Source organism: Astyanax mexicanus, chromosome 8, assembly GCF_023375975.1.
Source record: "Astyanax mexicanus isolate ESR-SI-001 chromosome 8, AstMex3_surface, whole genome shotgun sequence".
Lineage (NCBI taxonomy): Eukaryota > Metazoa > Chordata > Actinopteri > Characiformes > Acestrorhamphidae > Astyanax > Astyanax mexicanus.
The window spans coordinates 24,734,151-24,750,515 of NC_064415.1; the positions used below are offsets into that span (position 1 = coordinate 24,734,151).

At 43.3% G+C, this 16,365-nt stretch overlaps 1 protein-coding gene across 1 annotated transcript in view; it reads left to right on the plus strand.

Moving 5' to 3' along the window:
- Window positions 1–631: 631 nt before the first annotated feature.
- The window catches only part of LOC103033177 (cytochrome P450 26B1), a 34,358-nt gene continuing 18,624 nt past the window's right edge, over window positions 632–16,365 (plus strand). Inside the window, exon 1 of the mRNA XM_007248099.4 lies at window positions 632–1,947. Coding sequence (XP_007248161.1) covers window positions 1,744–1,947 — 204 coding nt within the window. The 5' untranslated portion in view covers window positions 632–1,743. The remainder of the gene's footprint in view (window positions 1,948–16,365) is intronic.

Here is a 16,365-nt window from a genome sequence, read left to right on the forward strand (position 1 = left end):
TATTAAGTAAACTAATTAACCAATTAATTGCGTCCAGTTTCCACTTATTGTGACGTCACAATACAAGACAACAGCAGTTCGTGTTGTTGGTGGTGTTTACAGTAAACCATCACTCAGTTCAGCCCTAAACCTTTATGATCAACTTTCACTGACCCAAACTTTAGCCATGACGCACAAGCCATTGCGCACAGTTTAGCGCGCGTGCTCGAGCGCACAGACACAAACCCGGGGTGTTTATATCGTGCGCAAAAGTAGCGCAAGAGGTTTGCTGCCACTTTATCTTATTGTGCTGGAACTAAAGGGGGGGAAGAAAGGTGGGATAGAGTGAAAGAGGAGAAGAGGAGCGCGCGCAGGTGCTGAAGCTAACGGTAGAGGGGGACTCCGAATGAAACACAAACTTTTAACCTCGTTTCCTTCTTTCCTCTCTCTCTCTCTTTCTCCCTCTCTCTCTCTCTGTGTTGGGCATGCGTCCAGATCCCGCACGCTCCTCTCTCTCTCTCTCTCTCTCTCTCTCTCTCCCTCTCTTTCTCCTCCCCCCGTCCCGTCACGCTGGGGTGGGGTGTGTGTGTGCGTGTGTGTGAGTGAGTGTGAGTGAAAGAGAGAGAGAGAGAGAGGGAGAGAGAGGGAGAGAGAGGGAGAGGGGGGAGCCGCGCGCGCACTGGCGCACCGCCGCCTCGCTGCCTCCGCTATATAAACACACATTGGGAGCACGACTGGCGACTCCAACTAACTCACGTTGAGAAACTGAGAAAGTGTATGTGAAAAGAGAGAGAGAGAAGTAGAGGTAGAGAGAGTGAGTGAGTAAGTGAGTGAGAGAGGTAGAGATAGACAGAGCGCATCAGAGACGAAGCGCACACACAGAGAGACAGAGAGAGAGAGAGCGAAAGAGAGTAAAAGAGAGGGAGTCTGAGGAACTCATTTAGAGCTCGTTTAGCGCTCCGACCATCAGCATCACCATCATCCGCGCGCAGAGACCGCACAGGATTATTCCTCCACCTCCAGTACCTGCTTTTATCCTTCCTTTCTTTCTTTTTTCTTTTCTTTGCTTTTTAAAAATATATATTTTAACTTTTTTACTGCATTGAAAAACATTTAAACACAACAGCACAGGTCGGAGAAGTTTTATTTTTTGTGCATGAAGATTTTGAAGCATTTTCTTTGGCTTTTTGAAATTTGATTTTGAACTTTAAAAGCAGTTTAGGAGCCTGATATCATTTTTTTTTATAGTTTATAACTTTTATTCAGAACTTCAGCATTATAACGGCTTGATTAGCCACGTGTTTGCATACTAATTCGTACAATCTCCCAATTTGTCTTAATAGTCGCAATTTGTTATCTTAAAAAAAATCAAACATCTTTAAAGATTCTTCCTTTTTTTTCTTGCATCTAGAAATGATGTTCTACTGTCTGACCTCAACTTAACCCAGTCAAACTCAAGTCAGACCAAGACTTTTACCATTCAGCTGAGCATTAAACATTAGGAGAGCTTAGAAGAGTTTTAGGCTTCATTCCGGCTACATTTTTTTTCTCCCTCCTCGTGTTTTCTTGTCCATTTTTTTGTCCAGTTTGATGAGCAATTAACAGCACTCCTGTGTAACAGTACTCTCACTAGTACCTGTACAGCAGAAAGAAGCCCCTCAACCAGCATCCATCCATCCATCCGTCCATTCATCTATCCCCCTGCTGGGCCCCTTGGGCTGGCCGTTGTTTCTCTCTCTCTTTTTCGCTCGCTCTCTTCACGCGATGCTCTTCCAAGGCTTCGACGTGCTCTCAGCTCTGGCCACTCTGGCCGCGTGCCTGCTGTCTGTGGCGCTGCTGCTCGCCGTCTCTCAGCAGCTGTGGCAGCTGCGCTGGACGGCCACGCGCGACCGTAACTGCAAGCTGCCGATGCCCAAAGGCTCCATGGGCTTCCCCATCATCGGAGAGACGTGCCACTGGGTCATGCAGGTAAGCGGCGCCCGCGTGCATGGGCGCGCACACAATCACACACACACACAAACACAAATTCACGAACACACACAGTCACGGTTACGCGCTCGCAGGGGCACGCACACGTTAAAAAAAAGAAAGAAAGAAAAAGCAAAGCAAAACACGTGTTTAGATGTACACGTGTCACATGTACTCAAATTTTGCGTGACTTTCGCGTTAAAAGTCACGAAAAAAAAGATGAAACATTTTGCATTCCTTTTATGCTAGCCCGATTTTTAAATAACACAAAAAATACAGAAGCAATGTGCTCACGTTTTTATACTCTGCGTGTTTTAATTGCAAATCAGGCTAACGTAAACGTCACGCAAAAAAAAAATGAAGAAACATTTATGCGTTAGTTTACTATGCATTAATTATGTTAGCATTGGGATTTAAAAGTAACGCAAAATGAGTGGTTACAGAAGCCACGTGCTCACGTTTTTAATACCGTATGCGATCTAAATTCGCTTAGGCATTTTGAGGACAGTATTTCTGTTTGAACTCTTATGACGCACCCAAAACTCATCTTTTTTTCTTTCTTGTGACATCATGTACATCATCATCTTGTTTTTGGGGATTCCATACGCGCGCGCCCGCGCACCAGGTGTAATTCACAGTCGATGGTAGGATGTTGATTATAATTATACGTTATACGTTGAAGATGAATCTCAACGATGTTCTCCCCGGAAAGATTCTGTAAAAAAGGTTTATCTTGATGTGAACGCGAGTAGCCTATTGGCGCGCGCTCGACTCCCATCCCTTGCGTTCTTCCAGGGGGGATTCCACGCAGCAGCTACTTGCACTCCACGTGCAGCTCAGTGCGTTGTGTTCCAGCAGTGCAGTGCAGTAGAGCAGCAGCGTAGTGTAGCGCGCGGCACGTCTACTATTACCAGCTTCTGGCGCGCGCCACCCGCCCACCACTGTTACTGTTGTGTGCAGTCCCACGCGCCGTTAGGTGTGAGCCGGAGTAGGGGTTTAGAAGAGTGCGCGAGAAGGTGTGTGTGGTGTGTTTGGGTAGTGAAGGGGGTTTGGGGGTTCGCCTGCCACGTCTGGTGGTGAGTTCCTCCTGAACCTCGGTCTTCTGTACTAATAAGGGCTGCTTGGCTGGGAAAGTTGCTGGAAAGTACGTGCGCGCTCACGCTCGCGGGTAGGGGGTCATTTTTTTATCCACAGAAGAAATAATGGCAAACAAAAACAGTAAAACAAGATTTAAAAAGTTTTAGAAGTAAAGAAATCCAGTAGCGAGCGCAGTTATTCTGTCAGAAAATGCGTATCTATGCTGGCACACAACCGACTTTAACGTTTAAATGCGGATAAAATACGGTTGAAGTAAGGTCTGTTGTTGTTTCAACGTTAAAAATTTAACGTTGAATCAATATGATGTCCTAGTTTTAACTATGGTTTATTAAAGATTTAACGTACAACGTTGCCATATCAATGATTGATTGATCAACTGATCAATTCATTGACTTTTCAAAATCAACACCAAACCCAACGCTGATTCAACCATAACATTAATTGAAATGCCAGTTGGATGGGTTATACTGTACTTACTGTACTGTAATATTTGTTAACTGTCGAGCTCATTAAAGAATATGTGCATGTGATCTGTGTGAGGTGTGCGCGTGTATGTGTGTGTGGTTTCGGAGCTGCCCGTTCCTCAGTGGAAATGCCCCGGCATCGCAGCGCGCGCGCATCACTCCGCTCCCGTAATAGATTCTCCAAACTTGACCCGAATTCAAGAAACTTGCCTTGCATTTGGCAGCGCGCCCGCAAAAGCAAACAGCCGTGCGTGAGGCTCGCGCTAATAGGTCTAGTAGAGTAATCGATATGGAGTTGTATCGTGTCGTTTTGCATTGTTGTTATTTGGCTACTGTTCTTTATTTAGAAGAGTGCATACAGTAGTAGTACAGTATACATGCGTTTCTGCTGGGGGTCTGAGAAGGTGTGGAGTGTGTGGAGGGTGCCAGGAACAGTGGGCAAGTGGTGGCGTGCAGTCAGGGTGGGCTTCTCAAAAACGCAGCTAGAGTTGATTGGCAGTCTGTGGCTTCTGTAAAATAACGGAACCTGTGTTTTTTATTAAAATGACGGGACCTATGGGTTTACTGTAAGATACCGGGAATTGTGAATTATACTGTAAAACAAAGGAATTTATGGTTCTTAGTGTAAACCAGTGTAACCTGTGGATCTTGCTGTAAAATAACGAGACTTGTATTTGATACGGTAAAATAATGAAATGTATGGTTCTTACTGTAAACTAAATTAACTTGTGTGTTTTACTGATAGTTTAATTTGTATTTCTTACTGTAAAATTACAGAATACAATCTATCAAAACTTACATGAGCTATGCATGTAAATCATACGGTGTATATAGTAATTTTCATTTGTACATCATTGCCCCAACTCCTATGCTCCTCCTCAATTGTCTTGCTGTCAAATAACATGACTTGGAATTTTACTGTAAAATATTGGGACCTGTGGGTTTTACTATAAAATAACAGAACGTTTAGTTTATACTGTAGAATAATGGAATTTATGGTGCTTACTGTAAACTAATGTAACTTTTGGGTTTTACTGTATAACAGCTTAACTTGTGTTTCTTACTTTAAAATAATGGAATATAATGTATCGAAACGTACTTGAGCTATGCACGTAAATCATACAGTGTATACAGTACTTTTAATTTCTACGTCATTGCCCCAACTCTCACGCTCCTCCTTAATGGACTCCTGTCTTTGTGCACGTGCGAGTGCTACCCCATAGTCCTCCCGCTTTATTTCTGTCCCTCCTGTCATTCCCAGATTCTCCTCATACAAAGTTTTTCCAGATGTTTTGGGATGGATCTCTTCATATAGTTTTCCCCCATCAGTGAGCATGTAGATGTGTGCAGTATGCCTGTGTTCCTCTCACTCCCTCTCTCTCTTTCTCGACCTACCCCACCACCTCTTACTCTCAAGGTCTCCCACTCTTTAAGCTATCATTTTTTTCAGCAATAATTATTTGCCTATACATGCTTTACAGCATAACAGTGGTGAAGTCTGGACCCTGCAGTGGTCCTGATGCAGGTCTCGACCCCTTCTTCTTCTTCTTTAACCCATCTCACAGTCAATGATTTGCATTGCAGCCTTCTAGAATGACATTCACGTAGTTAAACACTTTCGTGCTGCCCAAACGATGTTCCCCGGAGCCCTGAAACCTCCTTAGAACCCGCACGGCACATCAATGTCATGGTGAAAATCGTGGAGAATGGAGGAGCTTTAAGTGCTCATTACTGAGTGAATGGACGTCTTTAGCCAATGAGCTTAATTGTATCACGGAGTGAATGGTGCTGAGCACAATCCGTTGCGCTATGTGTGAGAGGCCTGCTGCCACGCTCTCTCCAGGGCACAGGTCACCCAGCGGGCATCGGCGAGGAGCCCTCTATCCCTGTGGCTTGCTCTTCCAGCTCCGAGAACATACCCCCCTTGCCCACCTCCCCATCCCTGCACCCTGACCCAGATCGCTTCTGTCTGGGGGGCCACAAAGCCCTCCTCTAGTGGGGTCATACTGCTCTCACCCCCCCTGCTGGGATAAAGGCCACAAGGCCTGGGGCCTGATCAGCATTCTTAAGACTCACACTTTGCTCCTATGTACTGAACTCTCGTTTACAGTCTTATAAAAATACAGGTTCCTCCATTCCTGGCTCTAGGAAAACCTTCATTTGATAGAGAACCTTGACATGATGTGGAGGTTCTCTGCACTACATGAAGAAATGGTTCTCTCAGAAGTTCACACATCTGATGTTTAGAAGCTTTAGCTTGGAAAAAGGGAGTTATCGAAGGCGTCAATCAACAAAATTCTTCATGACATGAAGCATTTCTTTGTATGAATGTACCTGAGTAGCCAATCAGAGTCGCTCGCTCATTCAAATCATATTCACTTGTTCACTCACTCACTCACTCACTCACTCACTCCCTTGTACACACTCGTTCACTCGTTCTCACTCAGTCAGCCATTCACTCCCTCCCTCTCTCCCTCCTCCTCCTCAGCTCATCCGGGATTAGTGGGCATGAAGTAGGAGTGAATGGCAGCACCGCAGCATGGCCCCTCTTTCACCCCTGGAACGCACCACCAACCCCTCAAACAGCCTCTTGTCCTTTTACAGGGGGACGGAGAGAAAGAAGCTGGTGGCAACTGAGCTTGGCAGCGTAAGCTGGAGGTGGGGACGTGTGTGGGAGGGCTGGGGGAGATGTTTGGGGGGGGGCCGAGAGAGGGAGAATAAAAGAGGGTCCCGGGGTGAGCGCTCACACCGCACTGAACAACCCTAATCTCTCTCCTCATACTGTTTCCAGGTCAAAGGGGAGCCCATTCTCCTGGCCCGGACTAGTTCAGCCAGATTTACTCTCTTTTCAGATGACTCGTGGGTTCTGGCACCCGATCAGCTCTGAGTGAAGTGCCTCTTTCTGTGGGGATTCCTATCTGTTACACTGCGTCTCTGCCTTAAGCCCTGCATGAGAGCTTTGGCGCATCGCATCTTTCCCCAGTCATTCAGTTTGTTTAGTTTGTTTAGTTAGAGATATGTTTGGACACCATTACACAAATTTTTAAAGATTATGTCCTGTGCTTTGGTTGGGGAAAATGCAGCACTATTCCACTGTGCAGTCGTGCAATCGTCCTCAACTTGGACATGTGGGATATGCTCATGGGGGGCAACCAGCAATGAATGTTTATGTGATTTCTGCCAGACAAGTTGCTTGCTTATGCCTATTTGCATGGACAATTCTAGCCAGACACCACCGGTCACGATCATTACCATCATTACCTGCACTGTTCACTTACACTACTTACACTAATGTGACACTGTGGATTGAGGAATGTCTTGCTTGAACTTCGAAAATTCACGTCACCTTTTCACCTTTTCACAAGATAAAACCTCAGACCTTGTAGAGGTGTGGGTGTCCCCAAGCTGCCCCATAAAATAGATAGATACCACTCCACTTATCTTTGATCAAATTACATACTGCTATCCTATGATGTTTGGCAAGAACAAGAAAATAATAGATGAGTGCCTCTAATAAATGAGTGCATAGGGAAGAAATACAGTCTACTCAACATATTATATAAAAAGAAACAAAACAAATATATGTGCATGAGGCTTAATAACACCCTGGAGTGCTAGTTTCTCTACTGGTGCATGGTTAGCATCCCTGAAAACTCTCTCTAAAGTCTCTAAATATTAATAGTTAGTTTTCCAATAGAAAAATGCATTACATTTAATGTATATTACAAGGAGCATTAGAATGTATATATGCATGCAGTACTAGGAGTTTTATGAATGGACTCCTTAGTAGTATTAGCATAGCATGGTGCGCTTGCCTTGCCTAGGCAGGGGATTGAACTTCAGTCTTCTGTTTGAAGGGTACCCTAAGAGTTCTTACCCATTATGTTTTATTGGGAGGGGTGGTGGGGGGATGAATTCCTCCCCAAAACGCAAAGCAATGCGTATAGTATTGTTCGGAGATATAATTCATTCATGTCACGTCCACTGTTTAAAGGCTTTAAGACCCCATGCAGTCCTTTTGCCTTTCACCCCGCCCTAGCAGCCGCTTTGGCAGCCGGGTACAGTGGCTCTTTTTTTAAGAGGTGGGAGGGGCTGATGGATGGCGGAATAATGCAACCATCACTTCTTCGCTCCTTCGTCCCTTTCCTCTAATCTCTCTGCCTCTCTTCTTTCACACCTTCTCTCCTATAGCCCAGTGGAAAGCGTCCAACGTACACATCCTGAGAGATTCCAGCTGCCCGTAGCGGTAAAGGGACATACATATTAGCTGTATTTAGACTGAAGGTGCAAGTTAGCATGGAGAGTTCCCCCACGCTGTTCTTACCTGCGGCACTAAACCAATAAACGGCACGGCCAAGCAGATCCTGAGCCGTCCAAACACTTGGGTTCGTGCCAAAGGAACGGTGGGAGGGGTGAGGGGGCAAAAGACGGAAGAGCAGAAGAGCGACAGCAAGAGAGATTGGGCCAGAAAAAGAAGGGAAGACCAGGGAGGTGGAGACAGATGAGGTAGATATGAGCGCCAACCTAAACAGGGATTACGTTTTTCAAATCCTTCTGCTTTGCCTGTCGTTTTTCTTTCCCTGTGCGACCCTTGTTGTCTGTCTTTCTGTCTTTGAATGTGTTGTACTGCTAATATAACAGAACTACCCCACATAACTATAACCCACCCCACTAACACCATCCACACCCACCTTTCCTTCACCCCCTTCAGCCCTCTCACCCCCCGATTTTGTTCGCTAAGCTCCCCCAGTGTTGGGTCACCCTCTTGTCGATCTGTACAAATATAATTAAAAGATTTTTTGTGGTGATTATAAAAGGGGTCATTTGTAAAACATTTCCACTGCCACACAAAGGCTACATTTATGGAGCGGGGAAGCTCGACCGGTGTCCAATTTACACAGAAATTTGTATTTTTAGTTTGTATTTCAGGCTGCACATTGAGTGTGTGTGAGAGTGTGAGTTTGTATGAAAGGGGGCCAGTGGAAAAAACAGCAAGAAAGCAAGTAGTCCTCCTCTTTTATTGTGCCTCTTGTATAATATCTGATGAATTTCTTTTCAGACGTAAAATAAACGAATAAACGCTTGAGTAGGGTGGGTTAACCTCTTCACCACCAGACCAGGCCAGACCTGAGAGTACAGTGTGCAGAGGAGGCTTGTGTTTTTAGCTGAGACATACAGAGACCCATACGCACAGTAAAACATTTGTGTGCTCTTCTTTGTTTGTCCCACATCCCTCTTATATTTGTCTTTCCTCTTTTTAAACATGTTCCTGTTTTTTTATCAGTATACTCAGTTTCTCACATGATTTCTGCCAGAGTTGCATGTCTATTAACATTGCTCTATTGTGGGTATTAGGTATGCCTTCTATGATGTATTCCTGATTCCATCCATCTGGCACCCAATATCAGATCATAAATATATCTCAAATATTGTGATAACTCACAATGCCTTGTCATGAACATGCTGACCAGCAGTGTAACTCCGCCTCACTTACGAGATAACATCCCATAAACAAGCCAGGCCAAGCCAGTCAAGACCAGCCTATACCAGATGTGGAGAGTGGAGCACACACAATTACAAATCCGACCTTTTCTACTACTTCCGCTTGTTCTTCATCTGTCTTCCCTCTTTCCAAACATGTTCTTCATCTTTTTGTCATCCGTTTATCAGTCCCCTCAGTTCCTCATTCCTTCTCTTTCCCAACATCACCACCACCACCACTATCCCTTCATTCCAGGGGTTTCGACTTTCCACATAAATAAGCTTGACAGACTAAATACATGTGGGTGAAGAGCAGGAAACAAAAGAACAGAATTCAGAACAAAAAGAACTCAGGCCATGAGATTCCTTCTTTCTTTTATTCTCTCGTTCCCCCTAAGGCGTACCCACAGCATCCTCATCCTTCATGTGTTTCCCTGACCATAGGCCTGTCTCAGCTGGCTCTCTTGTGGTGGTAGCCATTCCTCTCTCTGCGGTGCTGAAGAAAAAGCTCCAGTGCTGATGCAGCACTCAGGAGAAATGTTCACGTTTTTGGCTGCGAGCGAATGAGCGAATGAGTAAGTGAGTGACAGCTGCCAGAACGTGAACAAAACACCTCTCATCTCTTCTCTTTTCATATTGGTATACATCACTCTCTATACAGTATCCGTATGCTTGAACATGCGAACAACGGGTACACGGCCAAGCGAGAGAGCAAGTGTATGCATATTTGAGAAAAAGAGTGAAAGAAAGAGCGAATTATTACCTCATTGCTTTTCCAGGGTGTGTGGCACTTTCGTGCGTCAGTCAGTCGCCCTTTTGGGGTTTTCCTTTCTTTTTTTTTTGCTCCCTCTTTCTCTGCAAGTCTGCGCCTCAGTGGCCCCATGAGAAGAGAAGGGGGCGGACATTTCTCACCTTCTGGCCAAATGTCATCTGCCCTGCCACACCCTGTCCCGCTTCTCTCTGTGTTTCGTCCACTCCCGGCCTGCCCGGTTATTTCCAGCCCAGCGACTCAGCCACCTATGAATTAGACTGCAACCGTTCTGCAACCGTCGCTTTGTGCCTTGCCATCATCATTCTTACTCTCTCTCTCTCTCTCTCTCTCTCTCTTTACACTCAGTCTCCATATCTGTCCTTACCACCACTGACTCAGGCTTTCAGAACTTTGACAGTGAATTTTCTTGTTAAGCAACATTATGTAGCATTTTTAGCTAAAAATGATCATGTTGATAATAGAGTCAGTCCTCTTGCTCATTCCATCTCTTTCAATGATGATTCTGAATCTCTCAGCTTGTCCAGAACTGCATGTGTGCATTGTATCCTTCAGTGGTGGTTCAAAACACAGTTGAAACTCACATAATACTGGTTCAAGCATCACAATTTTGTCGTACAATTACAAGACATCACCCATGTGGAACAAGTACTGAGAAACTGGACTTGCTGTTCGTGGAAGTTTTGGACCTTAGCCAAAAAACAAAACCAAACACAAGCTTGTACATTTGAGTACACATTGTTTTCTTGTTTTCTTTTTTTTATAGTAGCATTAATGCTGCACATGCAGGTCTGTTGCATCTAAGCTATTACAACAAATTCTTTCATATACACAAAGATAAATGAGTCATGCATGCAAAAAGACATGATGTTCCTTTATTGAGTCTCACACAGTGACATGCTGTACTTCTATGAGTGTGGCGGAGCACCTGGTGGACAGTATCAGACAAATTAGCATGAAAGACAAAGGGAATTTTGACAGATTAAGAAGGAAACAAGGAAAAATAGTGAACAAACTAATAGGTTTTAAAAGTATACGCAAACAGTTGCAATAATACTTGCATAAAACGTACAAATCTGGTAAAATAATTGTAGTCTACTGTATGAAAATGTCACATTACCTGTAGCAAGCATGGATTCCATTGTCTGGCAAGTCAAGTCTGCAAAAAGTCTCATGCTGGCCTGACACACAACGGAATAAACAATAGAGAGGGCAAGGCGACAAATCGACAGTCAGACAGTCGGAAACAAAAACAAGTCAGTAAAAAATGATAATAAACAAAGAAAATGCTTTTTACAAGAGCTAGATAACTAGATTGAATACTCGGTAGGGAACAGAGCAAACTGAGGGGTATTTATACTAGACAGGCCAAGTGGAAAAAATCAGTAACTGGGGGAGCGGGAATGCTGTAGCATCACGTGATCAGCAGAATCAGAGCAGTCCGGTGTGTGTGCATTGCTAGGAATTGCAGTCTTTGAGTAGTTCAGAGTCCAGAGCAGGAGGACTGGCACAGGTGATGCAGCGATAAATTATTATTGTTCATTCCTTAATTGCTCTGTGATGTGGAGCTAAAATCAACTTTTATTGGCTTTTATTTGATCTATCTTGACTTATTTAACCCATGGCAACTGTTATAACATTAAAGGTGTAACAAGAAAGTTTGCTACTGATTTGTTTATGCGTGCTATGAAGAAAATAGGCATAAAACATTGAAACTACACATCAAACTATGGCAATATAGTGGATATTATCATGTTTAACAAGAAAAATACTCAAATAAGTTTCTTTGGTAGCTCTTTGCCATTTCCCAGGCGCCTGTTCCTCTGAAAAATCTCAGTTTGAAGGGCCATGTAGCCCTGTCACTTCCTACTACCCTTCCAGCCTATCAAAAATCAGGACACCCTTCCCCTAGACATACACACACAAAACAGAGGGATAGGGCTAAGTGGTAGGGCCAAGGGGTGGAATGGGATTGGGCCTTTCCAATGTAGTGTCATTCATTGTCCTAGAGTCTCAAACACTGGATTTTGAGCTCGTAATTGTGGCACACACACTGTTTTATATGCGTTATGATGTAAGCATGATGTAACTGTGAAACTATAGAAACGAGTGCATTGTAAGTATGGTATATTAGAATCTTGCTATGTGTAATCATGTGGGACTATCTGAGCTTGGCAGTGTGTCTCTCGTTGTCCTAAAGTGTGCTTTAAAACCATAGGATAGCTTGCATATGGAAGTGCCAGGGTAACACACCTCTTCAGAGTTTTTTCTGTGTGTGTGTGTGTGCGTGTGTGTGAGTGTGTGTGTATTTGTAGGTGTGTGGGAGAGATCCCATGCTGCGTGTATGTGAAAGACGCCCTTGTCCCTTGCCTGTCGTGCTCCTCCAAAAACAGCTCCTTGCTCGCACAGCACACAGCCCAACTGCTGAGAGGAGAGCAGGAAGGGGCACAGACACACACACACACACTTACTTGGGGGTGGGTGTGATGGTGAGATTTAGGTGTCAGCGCAGAGCTAAGCTGCATTCCACAAGAAAAAAAATGTACACGCAAACACAACTCTCACAATGTGGTGAAAGATGCTACATTTATTTCTCCACATAATACTTTTGGTGGGTTTGGAAGAATGTGTGTGTGTGTGTGTGTGCATGTGTGTGTGTGTGTGTGCATATATGTGTGTAAAATGTGAGTAGGTGAGTTAGTGTTAGCCTTTGCCCTCACACTCACTTGATATGTTAACTCCTCACATTAACTGTACACCGAGCTGGCTGTTGACCATCTAACCCCTACTGTACACACACACACTCAAGAACCCCTGTACACCCCCGCCCCCCCACTCACACACCTAGCCTGGCTAACTCCCATTCTGTCATGTGTGTGTGTGGCGCCCAGCCAGAGTTCCACATGGGTGAAATATCAGCCATGATGTTTACCTCTCAGAGGCCAAGAGCTATTATTCATTTTTTTGCCCGTCAAATGTACAGTACAGACATGGTATATATTTTTATATATACTATATTCATATATACTTTATATCCAATCACATTAAGTTTTTATTGTTCTGAGAACTGCAATCACAACTTCTAAGAGTAAATATATATTTTATATATTTGTTAAAGCAACAATCAGCAACAACAAGTCTTATTCAGTAAATATATAGGTTTCAATGGTACTCGGCTATGGTCAGCAACCTTCCCGAAGCTCAGTGATTACCTGATTACTATTTCCCGTGTCCAAGTTCCACATTCAGGGTTGCCAGGTATAGACAACAGCAACAAAAAAAAGGGTTCTTTAGCCATGGAAACGGGCGATTAAAAATAGCCAGCTCATTGCTGCAGAACACTTTTTTTGGTTTGCTTGCTATTGTCTGTACCTGGCAACCCTGAGTGTGAAACTGGAACTACTGGGGGAATAGTGGTGGACAGATTTGTAGATCACAATCCACACTGATTTCAATTAAATACCACACAGTTCAAATAAGAAAATACTGTCTGAAGCTTTGATGACAGGAGCTGCCAGTGCTTAAACCAGATATGTTTCCTTGATATCTGATGATACATCAGATAGTGGTGGTTGGTGTGGCACAGTGGATAACACCAATTCCTGCATGAGGGGTTATTGTCGCTGTAAGAAGTGGCACCCTCTAGAGGAAGCCTCCAGTAACACATGCAGCACACAGGCAAGTATGTGAACAATTACGTTTCTGACATAGCCGGTTGCCAGCGTGAAAGCATGACCAAAACAATAAACAAAGTTTATTTTTAGCCTAAGGGTTCAGAAAATGTCTGTTTCTGCCACACATTCTCTTTTGAGACGTTTGTGTTTCTTTTGACCCCCCCCCCCCCCCCCCCAACATGTTTGCTGCTTCGTCAGTGGTCAACCGTAGTTCGGTTCGAATTCCTGAACTCATTTCTGTTAAGGGAAGACTTGCAATTTCCTTTGTTTACGGACAAGCCAGCTTTTCCCTTGAACAATGCAAGACAATGCCTAACAAACCCAAAACACACATTAGTGAGAAGCTCACCTCAGCACAACTCACCACAAGGTCCACTCTCATCCAAAGGTCAGCCAGTACTGAATCCACAAACGATGAAAAGTGACACTCAATCCAATTGAATCTAACCCAAGCTCACGCTCACACACACACACACACACGTACACACACACACACACACTCACACACATCCGCTAATCCTGTTAGTGTGATCATATAACCGTTTTATAATTAAGCTGATCATTCTTTTTCCTTGTAAATGAGGTGAGGAGGGTGGGGAGGGGTGTTGCAGCAGCAGCTGGTTACTGGAGGCCACACAGTATTGTTTCCAGAGTTCATCCAGCAATGTGCCAGGGTCCTCGATTAGATTAGTGAGAATAAGAGCATGCTGGCAAATTCTCTATACAACAAGCTCAAAGGTAAAGTAAGGCTGAGTTAAAGTAAAAACATGAAGATTTAAAATACAGACTCTTTTCAAATTGGAAACACTGTAACATATGCTGAATCCACTCTGCAAGTATGAAGACAAAAGAATTCAGACTGTAAGCTAAAAAATTAACCTCCTGAGACCCAGACGTTTGCTTGGTGTGCATCTTTAGATTATTTAACATTTAAAAATTACCCTTGCTACCTGCTATTGCTATTTGGGATCAGAAGGACCAATTCGTCCCAAAGGTTTAGCTTTCTACAGTAAGTAAATAAACTAGTTTCAAATGTAAATTCATTGAGAATCTTTGTCTGGCCCATTTCAGTTTCTGTTTGGACTGGCTGTAGAAACTTTTGACTGGGTTTCCCGCCATCTTATTTTAAAACAATTGAATGTAATGTTGTCATTTGACCACTAGATGGTAGAGATAGTGTCTCCATATGAGGCAAAGCATTAATATTTGAAAATTTAAGTATTATAGTGCAGAGAAACAGAAACGCAATGATGCAATGTTACCATATAAAGATGCAGGGTCTCCAATGATTAAAACTAGAAACATGACTGCTTAAAACTCTAAATGGAAACAGACAAAATTATGAAATACGAGGTCTGAAAATTCAGACTGTAAATATGCAAAATTCAGACTGGAAATATTAGAACAGAATGTTCAGACTGAGAGCAGAATTAATTCAGACTAAAATCTAGAAATTCATACTGGAAACATGCAACACACGCTACATCAAGACTGCAGGTATAAAGATTGAGAATTCAGTCTAAGCAAACTAGATTAAGACTAGAAACATTAAAGTTCACAATGAAAGCAGCCAAAAATTAAGACTGGAATCATGAAGAATGGACATTTAGAAAAAAAGTAGGCAAAATTCATACACGAAATGTAAAATTCAGACTGGAAACATACAAAACATGCAAGAAAAAAAAAAGTTTAGCCTGGAATCATATATAGACTGTAAATGTGGACCAGAAGCAGATCTAAGTCAGACTGGAAACATGACTAGAATCCAACAGTTAAGGCTGAAATTTTGCACAATACAGTTTGGAAATGCAGCATCTAAATTTCACACTGGAAAAAAATTGGAATGTTGTAACTGGAAGCATGCAGGCCTCTACCTTATGTTGTTGCATGTGTCAAATTCATCATGGATCCTGCATACTTTTGAGCATATCATTAGCCTGCTGATGACAGATGAACTTGTCACATCTCTTTAGTATAATCAAGGCCTAAGAGCCGTACACGCACACACACACACACACACACACACACACACATGCATACGGCACCAGTGTGCTGAGGTGGAGTGTATTCAGGCCTGCCCTCTCAAACAGCCAAACAAACAGGAAAAAGTCCTCCATGCAGCTAAAATTATCCCCCCGAAAGAAGCGTCTGTGTGCCTGAGCTCGTGTAGCATTCTATGAGAAACAGGTCACAAATCTTGGCCTGGGGAGGGAGGAGGGGGTAAAGGGAGCAAACAGTTCCAGCTAAGCTCCCTGCTGTGGGATCAGTGTGTGTGTGTGGGTATGTGGAGCTGTGAGGTTACAGTGGGTCTTTATGTGCATTGCAGAGGTCCCAAGGGCTGCAGTCAATTACTGTGTATTACATAGGGCAACACACTCAACTACTTAGAGCCCCTCCATAGACCCATACTTCATAGGAGCGTTAGATAAAGTCCAGTGTGGCTTGTAAGGGGTTTGTAAGACCTTGTGTAGCATGGATGTCATATGTGGTGTAATCTCTGGTGTACATTGTGTATGTAGGATTTAGGCGGGAAATATATATATATATATATATATATATATTTTTTTTTTTTTACATTTTGTAGACCTTTCTAAAGGTTTTCCAAAAGTTGCTTGATTTAGACTATGTGCAGGACAGTGATCTGCTTTATGTCACGATAGTAGTCTAAGAAAGCTGTAATTGTGCTGCCATTATTCGCTTCCGGGCGTGCCCCATGCTAATCATTAGCAATAACACTCTGGATAGGCATCACTATTCTAGCCTGGTTGGTTTAGTGCAATGAAGTTCTCCTCTGAGTTACTTCCTCTATGTGCTCCATTCATTCATTCATTCATTCATTCATTCTGGTCTTACAAGAATAAAAAGTTTTATTGCAATTGTGAAAAAAGTGTTAAACATATAGTATACATTAAAAAAATTAGAGCATTTATTT